At 38.2% G+C, this 18,512-nt stretch overlaps 1 protein-coding gene across 1 annotated transcript in view; it reads right to left on the bottom strand.

Annotated features, from left to right (window-relative positions):
• The window catches only part of MSH3 (mutS homolog 3), a 187,079-nt gene that overhangs the window by 85,282 nt on the left and 83,285 nt on the right, over positions 1-18,512 (bottom strand). Inside the window, exon 13 of the mRNA XM_049649725.1 lies at positions 7,866-7,998. Coding sequence (XP_049505682.1) covers positions 7,866-7,998 — 133 coding nt within the window. The remainder of the gene's footprint in view (positions 1-7,865; positions 7,999-18,512) is intronic.

The following is an 18,512-nucleotide window of genomic DNA, read 5'->3' as shown; positions in this document are numbered from 1 at the left end:
ACTGGACCAATGATACAACATAACAAATGGTATGACATCCACTCTAACCTCAAAATGTCAACCATAAAATTTTCAACTACAGTAGTTCCCCCCTTATCTACAAGAGATACGTTCCAAGATCCCCACTGGTATCTGAAACCACAGATAGTAAGTACCTAATCTCATATGTACTGTCTTTCCTATGTACATACCTATGATAAAGTTTAATTGATAAATTAGGCACAGTAAGAGATGCACAATAAAATAAGACATTTTTAATATACTGTAATAAAACTTATATAAATATGGTCTCTCTGTCAAAATACATCGTACTCCACTCACCTTTCTTGTCATGGTGTGAGATGGTATAATGCCCACGTGATAAAATGAAGCACTGTGACATAGTGCTAGGCTGTACAACTGACGAAACGTCAGAAGGATGATCTGCTTCTGGCCTGCTGTTGATGGCGGATAACGGGGGAGTAATGTATCGGGACAACCTCTGCCACTGCCAGCAAAACCACAACACAAGTGTACCAAGTAATGGTACAACAGACTCTACTGACCCCATAACCAACTCGGGCATTTTTTCCTGGAGATTAGTATTTCCCAATTCTGGTTTGTTCTTTGTTTTCAAATTTAGCTGAAGCATATGGAACAGTTACATAAGTCCTCTTGGGCACTGCAAGTATTCTCAGAAGCAGCACTTATCGTTCCAGTAAAACTTTGTGGGGGAAAGGACTAAAAAAAGTAAAGACTAATGAAAAATTGGTCACAACTAAAATGTGGGCACATAAAAATTATCCTACAAAAAATTATTACATTGGCAAGGATTTACATTGGGGCGGAAAATAAAGATGGCTTATGTAGGGATAACCAAAAAAAAAAAAAAAATGCAATGGTAGTAACTACTACATCAAAAATGGTAATGTCCAAAAGTGTATCCACTAAAAACCCAGTCAAGGACCCTGGTTTAAATACTAGCTGTCATTTACTAACACGCTACTAACTCTCTTCTCAGAATCATCATTTATACAAGGTAATGCAAGCTGTGGTAGCATTACGTAGAGACAGCAGTATATATAGCCTCCCATTAGTAAGAAGGTAAAAAACACAGTGTCCCCTCATCAATTTCATAAAGTTTTTACAAGGGACAAAGGGTCTAATGTATGTGAATTAATTTAACAAAAGGTAAAACACTATAGAAAGTTTATTAGCAATTATAAATATAACTATTTTGAAACATATTTTGAAGGTAAATGATTTCCCTAAGTGTGGAAAATTTCTCATTTATTTCATTTAATTATCATTAATTTTTTGTTTTAATGCCAGTATATTTAAAAGACTATTAGTTTCAGGTGTACAATATAATGATTCAACAATACATCACGTGGTGTTCATGATGACAACTGCACTCCTTAAACCCCAACACTTATTTAACCCATCCCCCTACCTACCTTCCATCTGGTAACCATCAGTTTGTTCTCTATAGTTAAGAGTCTGTTTATTTGTCTCTCTCAACTATTTTTCCCCTCTTCTTGTTTGTTTTGTTTCTTAAATTTCACATGAGTGAAATCATATGGTATTTGTCTTTCTCACTTATTTCACTTACATTATAATCTTTACCTCTATCCATGTCATTGCAAATGGCAAGATTTCATTCCTTTTTTACGGCTGAATAATATTCCACTATATATGTATATGTGTACATATATATATATATATATATATCACATCTTTTTTTTTAATGTTTATTTATTTTGAGGGGGGAGGGGCAGGGATGGAATTCCAAGCAGGCTCGCCTGACGTGGGTCTTATCTCCTGAACCTCAAGATCATGACCTGAACTGCAATCAAGAGTAGGACATTTAACCGACTGAGCCACCTAGGAGCCCCTATACCACAGTCTCTTTATCCATTCATCAATTGACAGACAGTTGGGCTGCTTCCATATCTGGACTATTATAAATAATGCTGCTATAAATGTAAGGGTGCACGTATCCCTTTGAATTAGTGTTTTTGTATTCTTTGGGTAAATACCCAGTAGTGTGATTGCTGGATTATAAGGTAATTCTATTTTTAACTTTTTGAGGAACCTCCATACTGTTTTCCCACACTAGCTACAGTAGTTTGCATTGCTACCAACAGTACAAGAGGGTTTCTTTTTCTCCACATCCTCACCAACACCTTTTGTTTCTTATGTTGTTGATTTTATCCATTCTGACAGGTATGTGGTGATATCTTACTGTAGTTTTCAGTTGTGATAAGTGATGATGACCATCTTTTCATTTGTCTGTTGGCCATCTGGATGTCTTTTTTGGAGAAATGTCTGTTCATGTCTTTTGCCCATTTTTGAATTGGATTATTTGTTTTTTGGGTGTTGAGCTGTATAAGTTCTTTACATATTTTGGATACTAGCCCTTTATCAGTATGTCATTTGCAAATATCTTCTCCCATTCTGTTGGCTGCCTTTTACTTTTGTTGATTGTTTCCTTCACCGTACAGAAGCTTTTTATTTTGATATGGTCCCAATTGTTTATTTTTGCTTTGATCTCCCTTGCCTTAGGAGACATATTTAGAAAGAAGCTGCTACAGCCGATGTCAGAGAAGTTATTGCCTGTGTAGCTAGGATTTTTATGGTTTCAGGTCTCACATTTAGGTCTCTAATCAATTTTGAATTTATTTTCGTGTATGGTGTAAAAAAGTGGTACAGATTCATTCTTTTGCACGTCAGTGTCCAGTTTAACCAACACCATTTGTTGAAGAGATTGTCTTTTTCCCATTGGATATTCTTTCCTGTTGTGTCAAACATTAATTGACCAAATTATGGGTTACTTCTGGATTTCCTATTCTATTCTATTGATCTACATGTCTATTTTTGTGCCAGTACCACATGGCTTTAATTACTACCCCTTTGTAATATAAGTTGAAGTCTGGAAATGTGATGCCTCTAGCTTTTTCTTTTTCAAGGCTGCTTTAGCTATTTGGGTGTCTTTTGAGATTCCATACAAATTTTAGGATTACTTGTTCTAGTTTTGTGAAAAAAGTTGTTGGTATTTTGATAGGGATTGCATTAAAGCTGTAGATTGCTTTGGGCAGTATCAGTAATATTTGTTCTTCCAAATACTGGAGCACGGAATGTCTTTCCATTTCTTTCGTGTCATCTTCAATTTCATCAGTGTTTTTGTTGCTCCCACAACAAAAGTATGCTCCCACAAGTGACCTTACAATGTCATTACAATATCATTGACGATATTCCCTGTACAGCGCCTTTTATTCTCATGATTTATTTATTCAGTAACAGAAAGCATGTACCTCCCACTCCCCTTTATCCATTTTGCCCATCTCTCCACCTCCTTCCTTCTGGCAACCATCAGTTTGTTCTCTGTATTTACATGTCTGATTATGCTTTTTTGTTTATTTATTTTATTTTTCTCAGTCTGACTTATTTCACATAGCATAAAATCCTCTAGGTCCACCGATGTTGTTGCAAATGGCAAGATCTCATACTTTTTACGGCTGAGTAATATTCCATTGTGTAATATTCCTATAGCTCATCTTTTTTTTTTAAGTTTTTATTTAAACTCCAGCTAGTCAATATACAGTGTACTACCAGTGTACTTCAAGTACACAATTCAGTGACTCAACACTTACCCACAATACCTGGTGTTCATCACAAGTGTACTCCTTAATCTCCATCATTTATTTCACCCACCCACCCAACCCCCACCTCCCCTCTGGTGACCATCAGTTTGTTCTCTATATTTAAGAGTCCGTTTCTTGGTTTACTGAGTATCTCTCTTTTTATCCCTATGCTCATTTGTTTCTTAAATTTCACATATGAGTGAAATCACAAAGTATTTGTCTTTCTCTGACTTATTTCACTTAGCATAATACTCTCTAGCTCCATCCACGTCATTGCAAATGTCAGGATTTCACATTCCTTTTATGGCTGAGTAATATTCCATTGTGTATATGTGTGTATATACAAATGTGTATATATAAATGTATATACATATACCATATCTTTATCCGTTCATTGGTCAATGGACATTTCATCAGAGCTTTATAGTTTCGGAGTACAGGTTACATTTATTACTATGTATCTTATTATTTTTGGTGCTACTGTAAATGGGATTGTTTTCCTAATTTCTCTTTCTGTTGCTTCATTATTGGTGTATACAAATGCAACAGATTTCTGTACTCTGATTTTGTATCCTGAGACTTTACTGAATTTATCAGTTCTAGCAGTTTTTTGGTAGAGTTTAGGGTTTTCTACACAGAGTGGCATGCCATCTGCAAATAGTGAAAGTTACACTTCTTCCTTACCCCTTTGGATGTCTTTCATTTCTTTTTGTCGTCTGAATGCTGTGTCTAGGACTTCCAAAACTATGTTGAAAAAAAGTGATGAGGGGCGCCTGGGTGGCTCAGTCGGTTGAGCGTCCGACTTCAGCTCAGGTCATGATCTCACACTCCGTGAGTTCGAGCCCGGCATCGGGCTCTGTGCTGACAGCTCAGAGCCTGGAGCCTGCTTTGGATTCTGTGTCTCCCCCTCTCTCTGCCCCTCCCCTGCTCATGCTCTGTCTCTCTCTGTCTCAAAGATAAATGAAAACATTAAAAAAAAAAAAAAGAAAAAGAAAAAAAGTGATGAGAGTGGACATCCTTGTCTTACTAAAAACAAGTTAGTTTTTCACCAGTAAGGATGATGTTAATGGCGCCTGGATGGCTCAGTCGTTTAAGCATCTGACTCCTGATTTTGGCTCACGTCATGATCTTACAGTTTGTGAGATCAAGCCCTGCATCAGGCCCCATGCTGTCAGTGCAGAGCCTGCTTGGGATTTTCTCCCTCCCTCTCTCTGCCCCTCCCCTGCTCACACACTCTCTTCCTCTCAAAATAAATACACATTAAAAAAAAAGGATGATGTTAGCTGTAGGTTTTTCATATCTGCCCTCTATTATGTTAAGGTATGTGGCCTCTAATACTACTTTGCTGAGGGCTTGGATCTTCTAGAATCTGTTGAGGTTTGTTTTACAGGCTAATATGTGATCTATTCTGGAGAATGTTCTGTACACACTTGAAAAGAATGTGTAGTGTGCTGTTTTAGGATGGAATGTTCTGAATATATCTATTAAATCCATCTGTTCCAGTGTATCATTCAAAGCTGTTGCTGGGTTTCTGTTTAGATGATCTGTCCATTGATGTAAGTGGGGTGTTAAAGTCTCCTACTGGTATTGTACTATTATTTTATTTTATTTTTTAATATAATTTATTGTCAAATTGGTTTCCATACAACACACAGTGCTCATCCCAACAAATGCCTTCCTCCATGCCCATCACCCACTTTCCCCTCTCCCCCATCTCCCCATCAACCCTCAGTTTATTCTCAGTCCTTAAGAGTCTCTCATGGTTTGCCTCCCTCCCTCTCTGTAATTTTTCCCCCTTCCCCTCCCTCATGGTCTTCTGTTAAGTTTCTCAAGATCCACATATGAGTGAAAACATATGGTATCTGTCTTTCTCTGCCTGACTTATTTCACTTAGCATACCCTCCAGTTCCATCCACGTTGGTGCAAATGGCCAGATTTCATTCCTTCTCATTGCCAAGTAGTATTCCATTGTATATATAAACCACATCTTCTTTATCCATTCGTCAGTTGATGGACATTTAGGGTCTTTCCATCATTTGGCTATTGTTGAAAATGCTGCTGTAAACATTGGGATACAAGTGCCCCTATGCATCAGCACTCCTGTATCCCTTGGCTAAATTCCTAGCAGTGCTACTGCTGGCTCATAGGGTAGGTCTATTTTTAATTTTTTGAGGAACCTCCACGCTGTTTTCCAGAGCGGTTGCACCAGTTTGCATTTCCATCAACATTGCAAGAGGGTTCCCATTTCTCCACATCCTCTCCAGCATCTATAGCCTCCTGATTTGTTCATTTTAGCCACTCTGACTGGCATGAGGTGGTATCTCAGTGTGGTTTTGATTTGTATTTCCCTGATGAGGAGTGACGTTGAGCATCTTTTCATGTGTTGTTGGCCATCTGGACGTCTTCTTTGGAAAAGTGTCTATTCATGTCTTCTGCCCATTTCTTCACTGGATTATTTGTTTTTCGGGTGTGGAGTTAGGTGAGTTCTTTATAGATTTTAGATACTAGCCCTTTACCCTTTACGTCATTTGCAAATATCTTTCCCATTCCATCGATTGCCTTTTAGTTTTGTTGATTGTTTCCTTGGCAGTGCAGAAGCTTTTTATCTTGATGAGGTCCCAATAGTTCATTTTTGCTTTTTAATCCCCTTGCCTTTGGAGATGTTCGAGTAAGAAATTGCTGCAGCTGAGGTCAAAGAGGTTTTTTCCTGCTTTCTCCTCTAGGGTTTTGATGGTGTCCTGTGTATTATTATTAGTGATTAGTTCATTTATGTTTGTTATTAACTGTTTATGTATTTGAGTACATAAATATTTACAATTGTTTTTTTCATCTTGCTGGATTGTCACCCTTATTATTATATAGTGCCCTTCTTGCTACAGTCTTTGCCTAAAAGTCTAGTTTGTCCGATGTAAGTATTGCTACTCTGGCTTTCTTTTGACATCCATTTGCATGGTCGATGTTTCCCCATCCCCTGACTTTCAATCAGCAGGTGTCATTAGGTTTAAAATGAGTCTCTAGTGGGCAGCATATAGATGGGTTTTGTTTTGTTATTCTTTCTGTCACCCTATGTCTTTTGATTAGAGTGTTTAGTCCATTTACATTTAAAGTAACTATTGATAGATATGTATTTATTGCCATTTTATTACTTATTTTGTGGTAGTTTCTGAAGACTTTCTCTGATCCTTTCTTGTCTTTCTCTTTCATTTTGCTGATTTTCTTCAGTGATATATTTAGATTTCTTTTTCTTTATTCTTTACAAGTTTATTAGTGGTTTTTCATATATGATTACTATGTAATCTGCATGTAGCAGTGTATATTAAGTTGACAGTCATTCAAGTTTGAAACCGTTTTTCTCTCCTCCCCACATTTTAGGTATATGTTATTATATTTTATATCCTTTTTTGTGGGTGAGTTCCTTGACTGATTTTTACTGAAATATTCATTTTTATTGCTTTTGGGTTTCCTACCTTTAGACTTCACTTTTGGTCTCTCTACTCAAAGTCCCTTTAATATCTCCTGCAGAGTTGGCTGAGTGGTCACGAACTCCTTTAGTTTTTGTTTGTCTGGGGAAACTCTATCTCTTCTTGTATTCTGAATGATAGCCACGCTGGATAGAAAATTCTTGGCTGCAGATTTTTCCCATTCAGCACTTTTAATATATCGTGCCACTCCCTTCTGGCTTACAAAGTTTCTGTTGAAAAATCTCCTGCTAGCCTCATGGGGAAAACCTCTTTTGTTATTGATTGTTATAACAAACTGTAAAGCTTAAGTGATGAAAGTCACAATAATGCTTTTTGCTTACCTTCCATACCCAAACTTATTTGTATAGCGATACCACCACAAACATAATAGCAGATCTTTCCCTTGGAAGAGTTAAATAAGAAGTTGTTCTGGGGTCAAAAGAAATAAGGCATCTCTTTTTAAAACTGACTAGTCTAAGAAATTTCCTATTGTGATGATGGTCCACATTTTTAGGATGCAACATAAGAACATCCTGTATTATACCAGAAAGGCTTCTATCTGTTGTTGTAGTTAACAGAAATGGGCAAACTTTATTTTCTACAATGCAAAAACTGGAATACCTTCAACTTGTATAATTTAATTCTCTTAAGAATTCTGTCATGATCTCTAAGATTTCACAAAATAATAACAAAAATAAAACTCTGAGATGTTTTAATATCTGGGATCCTCATGCTGAAGAACATTGCCAGTTTTAATAGAACTGCTGTCTATCACACTTACTTTTTTGTGATAAATGCTACAGAGTCCTCTCTCTATATCAGGCAATTTACGTAGATGATTTTCTATCTGACCAAACACACTGGATTCTGAATGGAGTACTTCCGATACAGCATCTAGTCGAGCATTTATCTCCCTGTGAGAACAGAGTAATAACAATTATAAGTTATATTAGGAATTCAGAACAGATACATTTCCCACTCTCCTGTCCAAGCACTGAGACAACAGCTACTTAGAAAACACAAAAGAGACTCCTCCTCCACACCTCTGGCCCTTCCCTGCCCCTTTCATTTGAATAAAAGAGCAAGTATCACAAAAGGAAAGACGTTAGCTCTGTGGAGCAGAACCTGGCTCATTAGGTTTTCCATTCCTCCGGGGCAAACACACAGACATTTCCCAGTTTCCCTCTGCAATTAGGTATGGCCAAGTACTCAAGTTGTAGACAATAAACTGCAAGCAGGAAGGATTAAGCCAAGGCTAGCTCTGGCTCATAAAAACCTCCTGTGTGATCTTTCACATTTGCTCTTTCCCAGCTGAATGCTGGGACCAGAACAATCTTGTGAGCCACCTGAAGACTCTCTCAGCCTGGGTCCCTTTACTGTAGCAGAAAACCCATTGCTCCCACATTTGCCACCAGCTGGACTTCACATTAGCAAAAAATAAACTTTTATAGTATTTAAACCACCGAGATTGAGGATTCATTTCTTACAACCGCTTGTTTTCCTTTGACTAATGTAACAGTCTACAATGGGCAAGTGAGAATTTGCCATTCTGACTGTAACGACTGATCACCTCCGTCAAAAAAAAAACCTCACTCAGCCAACTACTTTGATAGAAGACTTGGTGGTGGTGGCTGAACTGATTGACTGTTTGACCAAAATGGGATCAGGCATACAGAACCTGAGCAAAGACTCAGAACAGCAACAGAAAATACAGAAGAAATGATATCAGACAGCGTTGCAGGATTTCACCAGTGGCTGCACCCTAAGTGACAGGTGGGCCGCTTGGGAGGAAATGGCATAACTGTCAACTTAAAATGGAAACCTGATTAACTAACTGTGTCCTAAATGAGATGTGGCCCATCTAGTACCTATAAACACTAAAGGCCTATACTAGTTACAATCGCCATAATGTGGTATTAAAGACTGAGATAAGAAACGTATCTTAGTGGGCCCTCAGTAAATGTTTTTTTGAATGAATAAAAGAATGAGCAAGCAAGCAAATGAAAGAAGGAACTGACATTTAGGGGCAAAGGGAAACATCAGCTACTGAATACACATTTGTCTATCAAAATTCTGTTGATATCACACATGCTGATGTGAAGGGCAAGCCTTACATCAAATCCTGCCCAGATGACTGTTAAATTGAGTATGGTACTTGGCAGCTAATTAATTTCTTTTCTCCTTATTACCCTTCAAACTACTCTGTGAGGTCATGCCTATTTACAAAATGCATACTAACTTGGTTTCATTTTTGTTCCATTTTTCTCTGGCTCATGCTCTACTATGTAGAACAGGCATTTGGTTCAGCATGATACAGAACACGCCAGAGCTTTGTAAACATATAGACTGGTTCCTCCATTCTCAGTGAAGTGGTCCCTTAAATCGGTCTATTTCTTTCATCTCTACTGCCATTACCCTCGTGTAAGTAAAAATCATGTCTCACACAGACTACAAAAAGAGCCTCCTAACTTTCCTCCCCAGATCTATCTAATTCTGTCCCTTTTTCCAATCCATTCTCCATACTGAGAAGTCTGAGCAGTCTTCCTAAAACCCAAATCTGTTCATGTCTTACCTCTGCTTTCAGCTCATCAATGACTTGCCAGTAATCTAGATTCCTTCACTGACCCACAAGACAACTGGTTACCTTGTGGTAACCAGTACCCCTGCCTACCTTACCTCTCAAGTCTCACCTTGACCACTGCCACTCCTCCTCTCTCTGTAAGTCTCAGTCAGAATGAACTTGATCCAATATCTTAGTCCAAGTTCTCTGACATCGGAGCCTCCTCATTTGCTGCCCACTCTGCCTTGAAGACTCTCTTCCTCTTCCCTACTGCCTACCAGCTCTACTTGGTTTGGCAAACTCCCACGTACCCTTCTTCTGAAAGGGCTTTCTGGGCTCACTAGACCAAATTTAATCCTTTGCCATCCTTTTCCACATGACCCTCTACAGTCTTTCCATAGTGGAAATTGTAATTATATTTACTTCTCTGTCTTTTCTGTTGGACTATAAGCTCAGTGAAAACAGGGATCATTTCTTCATTCTCACAGGTCTGGGATCATAATATGTGTTCAATAAATAGTTGTTGAATTCAATTCAATTCAATTCCAAAGACTACATATAAAGTAATTCAGGAAGAGGTGAAAAAAATAAAAAATTAAATTTTCTTTGCATAAGATTGTTGTGATAAAATAAATCCATGTTTTACCCTAACGTTTACCCAAAATGCTATACAAATATAAAGTTTTATTTTAATAACTCACTCCTGCATAAATGAAAGATAACACCAATTGGAATAGACTAGGTTGATGCTGCAGATGGTATGAGGACAGATAGAATAATACCATCTGTGAACGTATAAGACAGCCTACAAAGATAGCTACTCTCTCAAAAATTATAAAGGTTGTTGGAGATATGGAAAGATAAAAGCAAAAGAGGTTAATAAAAACCTAAGTCGTATTTATGAAATCTTCCAGAAGATTTTTTTAAAAATAGATATAAAACTATAAATTTCTTAGAAAGAGACAAAAAATGTTGTGCTAAGTTGGTTTGCAATCTGGAAAAATACAAAGGTACTGGATTTTTATTTTAGCCCAATGACAGCACAGGCAAAAGCATATTTACTATGATCATTCTGGTTTTAACCCAGCCTTCATTGGTTAAGGAGGTAACAGCTCAGAGGTTAAAAATTGGGGTTGAGAAGGCAGGTGACTTTGGTGAAAATCGAGGCTCTGCCATTTACCAGTTATTTAGCCTTGCCCTAGTTTCTCCATCTTTAAAATGGGAAGAATAGTGGTCTCTAACTCAGAGTTGTTACAAGATTACAATGAAATAATGCATGTTAAGCACTTAGTACAGTGCCTGGTACATAGTAAACACTCAATACACATTAGTTATCATCACTGTTATTACAGTGATCTTTATTTGCTTAGACAATTTGTTTGGTAGGTACCACAAAGAACATAATGGAGGAGGAAGAAACAGCACCCAAAATGTAAGTTTGAAAATAACTGTGTGTAGAGCCATAAGGCGCAAACATGCAAAAATATATATTCTGTGCAAAGTGAACAAGGAAGAAATACACAAGAAAAGCTAGCCCTGGGATCTCAAGGGCCAAATCTGACTGGTCGTGGGGACCTGAAGTACTGTGTTGAGACTGGTTACTAGGCTACACTGAGAAAGAATGCCATACGCATTTCCAGGTGTCTAAAACAGGCAGGGAGAGGGTGACAGGGTGTGCGGCACTGTTTACCACAAATTTCTCACCACTGGGGGAGCTACTTTTAGCTCCTATATGCAGATCACAATGCAAATTAATAAGCTGACTTCTAATCAAGTTTTTTAAAGAGTCTGTATATCTTGGAACTGTTCTTTAATTAGGAGCAGTTAACAAGAATTCCAAATAACCCTAATAAAATAATATGTGAGATCACCAAAAGAGAGAAAAATTATTTTGGTGCAATCAATAAGAAACATTCAGTGATTGTGACAGTCAACAAAACAGGAAGTAGTAACTGTCAACTATGATGATAAAAATGCTTATTTCAAGATGCCCTATAGTAGTCTACATTTGACCTCACAGCATGACACATCCTAAACAAAATAAAATAAGGCACCTGAGTCATTTCATTCCATGTGACAAAAAACCACACACTTGAGGTCCTGGGGATGACAAAGATTCTTCTTTAGCACAAAAGACCCAAGGACTAAAAGTGAGTGGCACTGGAGTCCTTCACATTTGAAGATGAACTGGGTAATGATGTTATTATCTGTTGTGTGTGGTCATCAGTCAGAAATACAGTGTGTAACCTACAGCTGTTGCCACTGTAAGGACATGTGATGAAGTTTTTACCTCCTGGTTGCTATCTGTGGAGAAACCTCTATAATTCTAACATAAGGTTATATGGGGGAGGAAAGCTCAAATACAAACTACTGAACAGAGGTAGTGTTTTGTTGTTTGTTTCTGCTTTGACTTTTCACTGAAGTTTGCTCTAAAGACAGATGATATATAATTAATAAATTAAATTCAGACATTAATATAGTACTCATGCAATATGGCTAAACCAACTACCTACACAGCTTTCTAACAGAAACGTAAGAGGGCTTATGATTACTTGAATTTCCTTAGCTTCACACACGTCATTCAGTCCTTCACTTAATGAACAATTACTGTGTGTTTACAAAAGTGCCAATTGTAGAAGGAGCACAGGCAGATGTACAGGAAGATGGAGGGTGACAGTGTGAGAGTGTGACAACAGCAGCAAGGCAGCTAGGTAGCGAATGGTCATGTGAGGGGCACGGGCCACACAGGAGCTTTGACTTTATCCTGAGAACAATGAGGGCCAACGGTTAATGTGTGAAAGGACGTAAGGATGGTGGCAGGAGGGCTGTTTCAGTAATCCAGGGGAGTGATTTTGATGATCTGAACTTGGGTAGAGAATAGAGGGATGAAAAGGCACATATTTTAAGAGACATTAAAGAGGTCAAACTAGCAGGAGTTGTGATAGATAAGGCAGCGAAGGAGAGGGAAGAAGGAACATGTAAAGAGATGGAGTATGAGTCATCCACAAACATCAGGCTCAGAACCTTACACACCACGAAAGTAAGTTTTTATTTTACTTATGAAATTACATTCTAAAGTGCTATTGTGAATATGTACCCTGTTGCAAATTATAAATCACCCAACAAGCTTTTAAGGATTTTTATTTCTCCTGTTCTAATGATGCATCATTTTAGTAACAGACCACAGTTCACTCTTTTCAGAATATTAAGCAGAACAATTCTCTGACAGCTACCATCCATTACCAATTTAAGACATAAACTTGAGTCTCTGAAAAGAGCATAATATGATTTTTGCTTTTGGTAATGGTGGGAACCAGTACTTTCAGACCATCCTTCTAATGAGGACAATTTAAAAAGCCACATGAAACATAAAAAACATGTTCATAAAAGTATCCAAGAACTAACAAAATGGTAAGGAGTAACTACACCAAAATCTAAAAAAACAAGAACCCAGAGAAGTAATCCAGCAGTCAAAGCCACTTTTGTACTAAAGAGATATACCAGAAGATTCTGCCAGAAAGTGAACTGGCCTCATAGGAAAGATGAACTCACAGCCTCGGTTAGCATCATTTGGATGGACTAGAACATATCAAACACTGAACTCAAATTAAGATGGTCCCAGACTGGCCATGCCACCAAGAACCTGGCAGAAGCAAACAAGAAGAAAAGCCACCTTCATCCTAGCCTTCACATTATTCTTAAAATAAATGTTCAAAGAATAGAACCAGTGCACAAAGACAATCAAGTATAAAAAGCAACTAAATGAGTAAAAATCAACAGAAACAAGAGACAACAGGAAAAGGCAATACAAACCACGGAGCTTTGGGCAGGGAATGGGTGGTAATAAATGAAAAAAAAAAAAAAATTCAACAAATCCAAAAGAAATCACTGAAAGAAAGCAAATGAAGTACAGGAATTAGAAATCAAATCAGTTATATAATTTTTAGGGCATTACAAGTGATCTTTCTTTGCTCTCTGCTCTAATATTTTTACATTTGATTTTAGTGTCATAGTTTCAGTGTGACCTATTGAAATGTGGGTTTTTGTGTTCTCAAATGCACTTTGGGTCCATGTGCTTTCAAAACCTAAGCATCTATATCTTGCATGAAATATAAGAAATTCTCATCCTAATAAAGAATTGTCAAAGGACAATCTCTTTGCATAATGTCTCTCTCCCTATTCCAATTTTCCTCTGGAAAGCTAATGAGCATTATGTTTGACCACCTAATTCTCTTTCAATCTCTTGTACATTTTATCATACTGTCTCTCTGTGCTACATGCCAGGTAAGTTTTTCAGATACTACCTTGCATTTTAACTAAAATGCATCTATTCCTGTTTAACCCATCTGCTGTTTCTAAAAGTTGTATGCAGTTCTTCTTAAAAAACAACCTACTCTCCTTTGATGGCATTTTTGTTCTGTGCTCATATTTTTCATTTTCTTTTGTGTTTCTTTCAACTTGGTAGTTTGATATTTATCTTTCATAATTTCATTATCTGAATATCTTGGATTCTAATTCTGCTGTTTATAATTTCTGCTCACAGCCATGGTTACTTGTTTCCCCGTGACTGTTGTAATTGTGGCTTCTGAGCTTATCGTAGAGCTTTCTTTTTGGGATTCCTAGGAAGCCTGGACTGAGAGTGTATCCTTTCGGGGAAGCTTTGCATTTGCTTCTGCTAGGAACCCTGAGGTGTGGGATCATTTTTTTTTCTTTTGTCTTTAGAGAGAGAGAGAGACAGCAGGAAGAGAGGCAGAGGGAGAGAGAGACAGAGAGAGAGAGAGGGAGAGAGAGAAAGAATCTTAAGTGGGCTCCATGCTCAATGTGAAGACCAATATGGGGCTTGATCCCATGATGTTGGGATCACGACCTGAGCCGAAATCAAGAGTTGGATGCTCAACCGACTGAGCCACTCAAGAGCCCCAGCATGGGACCATTTAAAACAACTTTCACAAGTTGGAAATTGCCAGACCACACAGATAGTACAAATTGGAATAGCAAACCTGAGTGAGGGTGGACCTGGGTTAAGAGTTCTTGGAAAATTTTCCCTTTGTAAAGACTAGGCCAAGACAGACATATTTCTTTGTCCCCTCTCTTCAGTGAGATTATGATCCTTTGAGGGTCTCACATTACTCTGGCCTCCCTAACTTAAGACCGACACAAGGCCTTCCCTGCAGTTTCCCACAAGGCTCTTAAAAATCCAATCCTTTTGATTACCAACACCTGCAGAGGCTAGGGGACAATGGCAACAGCAAAGTCAACTCACTTCCATTTCTAGCTCCTTCTTCAATCTGTTCCCTTAGGTTTTCCCATTATTATTACTGTTGTTGTTGTTGTTGTTGTTGTTATTATTATTATTATTATTATTATTATTTAAAAAGCTCTGCAATGTTTATGACATTACAGCCACAGGAAATGAAGTCCTCCCACAACACTTTGAGGGGATATACTCTGAAAATCCCTCCTAGTAAAGGCACAAAGAAAAATAAAGCTGGAAGAGCCAAGAAGGAAAAGATCTCCAATTCTTCCTCCTCCTTCTCTCCTGTATGTCTCTTCCTCAGCACAAATGAAAGCTTCCATTTACTGCTGGTCACATGAACCAGTTTAGACTTCCATGGAGGCCTATTACTACACAACAAAGCAGAGACCAGCTACAGGCTCCCAAGATAAGCATCCCAAGAGACACTAGTTCCTCTATATGCACTAAGTCAGGGCAGACATTCAGATAAGAGGCACATGGGGTCACTTTTTTCTTGGTAGCAGCACTTTCTGCTCATACAGTCACATAGCAAAGGCAAAGACGCAGGGGTCAACACCAATCAATCTCAGCTCTCAGCTATGCACCACCTACTAATCTTCCTTTCCATTTATGAGCAGTACTGTGTGTCTCACTGGGCTGAGGAAATTCACAGTCACCAAAGCTGAATGCTGTGTTGGCAGGGTCATGGAAAATGGGAAATCACAAAGAATAAACTGGGCCTCATAATGCAGTTCAGTGCAACAAGTTCCAGAGAGTTTAAAATGGTATTTGGGGGTGCCTGGGTACCTCAGTCACTTGAACATCTGGCTTGGGCTCAGGTCACGATCTCACAGTTCATGGGTTCAAGTCCTGCATAAGGCTCTCTGCTGTCAGTGCAGAGCCTGCGTCACATCCTCTGTCCTCTCTCTCTCTCTCTCTCTCTCTCTCTCTCTCTCTCATTCTCCCACTTCCCCCCCCCATCACTCATAAAAATGAATAAACATTTAAAAAATGGCATTTAGTTTTGTTAATATAAATTAAATGGTAAATGAAGGAAATACATAACATTTTATTACTTTGTCATTTAGGCCAGAGCCATGAATTAGAAAAACACTGTTAATACTCTAAACATATAAGTTTACCAAAATAAAAGTCATTTAATTATTCAAGAGAATTAACTATCACTAGAATGTACTTAGTGCTCTCAATAATTACACAAAAATGTAGCCAATAGTCAGAGACCTATTTCCTAATACCGACAATTTTCAGTTTTGCTAATTTCAATGGTTTATGTGATTTAAATGCCAAGAATAAACTTAGCACACTTAATTCTCTTATGAAGTTCTCTAAAAATCTAATTCGAATTAAAAAAGGATTCTTCATTTGCTCTAATTATAGCATTGAACTGTACAGTGTGTACCAGATAAGTATTTTATCTTAGGTACAAAAGCTTTCCCTACCTGCATATCCTCCTCACTAGATTAGACCTTGACCAAATTAGATTAGAAACTCCTTAAGAGTAGGAACAACATCTTGTAATGGAGAAAGACTAACACAAAATTTAAAATAACTATCTTATATCACCAAGGGAAAGAAGCAAAGAGTTCTGTGTATATTACACACCCATCCACGTAGAAAAAGGGAGGCAGGAATATACATATTCATATTTATTTATTTGCTTTTAAAACAAAAAGTCTCTGGAAAGACAGACAAGAAAATAACCACCATGATTATCCAATAGGAACTGGACAGATGTGGGGCAGAGATAAAAGACAAATACTTCACTATATTATCTTTTTACATTTTTAAACTCTGCAACTATGTGAAGGTATTGCCTATTTAGAAATTTAAATAAGTTAATCATTAAAATGTTTTTTAAAAAAAGTACTACACAGTTGAAACACAACTATACACAGGTAAAAAAAGGATAGCCCATCTCTGGCAATAGACTGCTAGGCAGTCATCAAACATGTCTTCTTTGTCCTTGACAAACATCTGTTAACTTGCCTTGCAGTTAAGGGGTATCATTCTGATTCCATTAGAATGAGTTCTACCCAATGACATGTGAGCAGAAATTTACCACTCACCGCGAGACTTGGTGAACCAAAAATATGTCCTCCATACCCTGTCCCTTTCCTCTGGCTGGATGTCAATACCCAGGTTGACCTCAGAAATCACACGTTTAAGACTGAATAGGCTGTGGAGTTCCTAAATGCCTATGTAAAGAGTTCCAGCCCACCCGCAATCCAGCCCACCCAGGGAAAGGCCACGGTTTGTTTATGCAAAGATAAAGAAGAAACCAGTTTCCACTGTTAAGGGTGCCTGGGTGGCTCAGTCGGTTAAGTGTCCGACTTTGGCTCAGGTCATGATCTTGCTGTTCATGGATTCAAGCCCTGTGTCGGGCTCTGTGCTGACAGCTCAGAACCTGGATCCTGCTTCAGATTCTGCGTCTCCTTCTCTCTCTGCCCCTTCCTGCACTCACACTCTGTCTCTCTCTCTCCAAAAATAAACATTAAAAAAAACAATAATAAAAATTTCCACTATTAGAACTATCAAACCGTGTGGTGTTTTTTGTTGCTGCTGTTAAGCACTTAGTTTCTCCAGCCAATGTACTACCTTTAGTGTTAACAAACACATTAACGTGTACTCAATCAGAACATGAGACTGAGCTTCCTAAGTTCCCAGGACTCAGGTTCAGAGCACTAAGTAAAAGAGAAAGGCTGTGATCCAAGCCCAGCCACATAAAATGAAAGAGCTCAATTACCAATGGTGGCACCATTCTGAGAGGGGACTGATAAAGACACGACTTACTCACCAGTGCTCCTTGTAAACTCTCCTCACAATCCTGACTGTAGCTACAAGCAAAAGATAAAACACAGGCAAGAACCAGATACAGAACCAACCAGACAGATGCTAGACAGCTGACAACAGTGCACAGCCTCTGCCCTGTCATCCCTGGAAGCCTCCAGCTGGGTCATCATACGACTGTCTTTATTTTAACCGCTGCATCATTATTCTAATGTAAGACTGGTTACAATTTATTTTTCTATTCCCCTACTAATAGCTAGGTTGCCTCCAGTTTTTTGGTTATAAATTATAACCAATTCTAAAGACAACAGCTATTTTAACCACATAACTGATGCTAAGAACCACAGGAATTCTTTGCATATACTGTCTCATTTGGTCCTCACAACAACACTGTGAGTGAGGAAGGTATTATAATTCCCATTTTACAGGTGAAGAAACAGAGGTATATGAAAATTCATAACTTGTACAAAGTGACACAACTGAGTGAGGGCGTCAGAACTGAAGGTAAAGTCTCAATAACTCCTGAAGTATGATTCTAGATGAGCCCTATGTGCTACCTGGATGATCTTGGATAATTAACCTGAGTCTCAGTTTTACCCCTCTATAAAATGATGGAATAACTATTTGAAAGAATAGACATATCACAGACTAAAATACACAACACAGTCAGACGTTAAGTTTCCTGCCCTGCCATCTTATTTCCACTCCCACACAAGACCCCCTGACAGAGTAACACATCTTACCTCTTAGCCCTCAGCTCTCTCCCTTCCCATCTTGGCTACCCTTCTCTCCTCAACCCTTAGATTTGGACCTCTGTTCCTTTC

Source organism: Panthera uncia, assembly GCF_023721935.1.
Source record: "Panthera uncia isolate 11264 chromosome A1 unlocalized genomic scaffold, Puncia_PCG_1.0 HiC_scaffold_17, whole genome shotgun sequence".
Taxonomy (NCBI): domain Eukaryota; kingdom Metazoa; phylum Chordata; class Mammalia; order Carnivora; family Felidae; genus Panthera; species Panthera uncia.
Note: the sequence above shows the minus strand (reverse complement) of the source record. Positions and strands in the feature narration are given on the sequence as shown.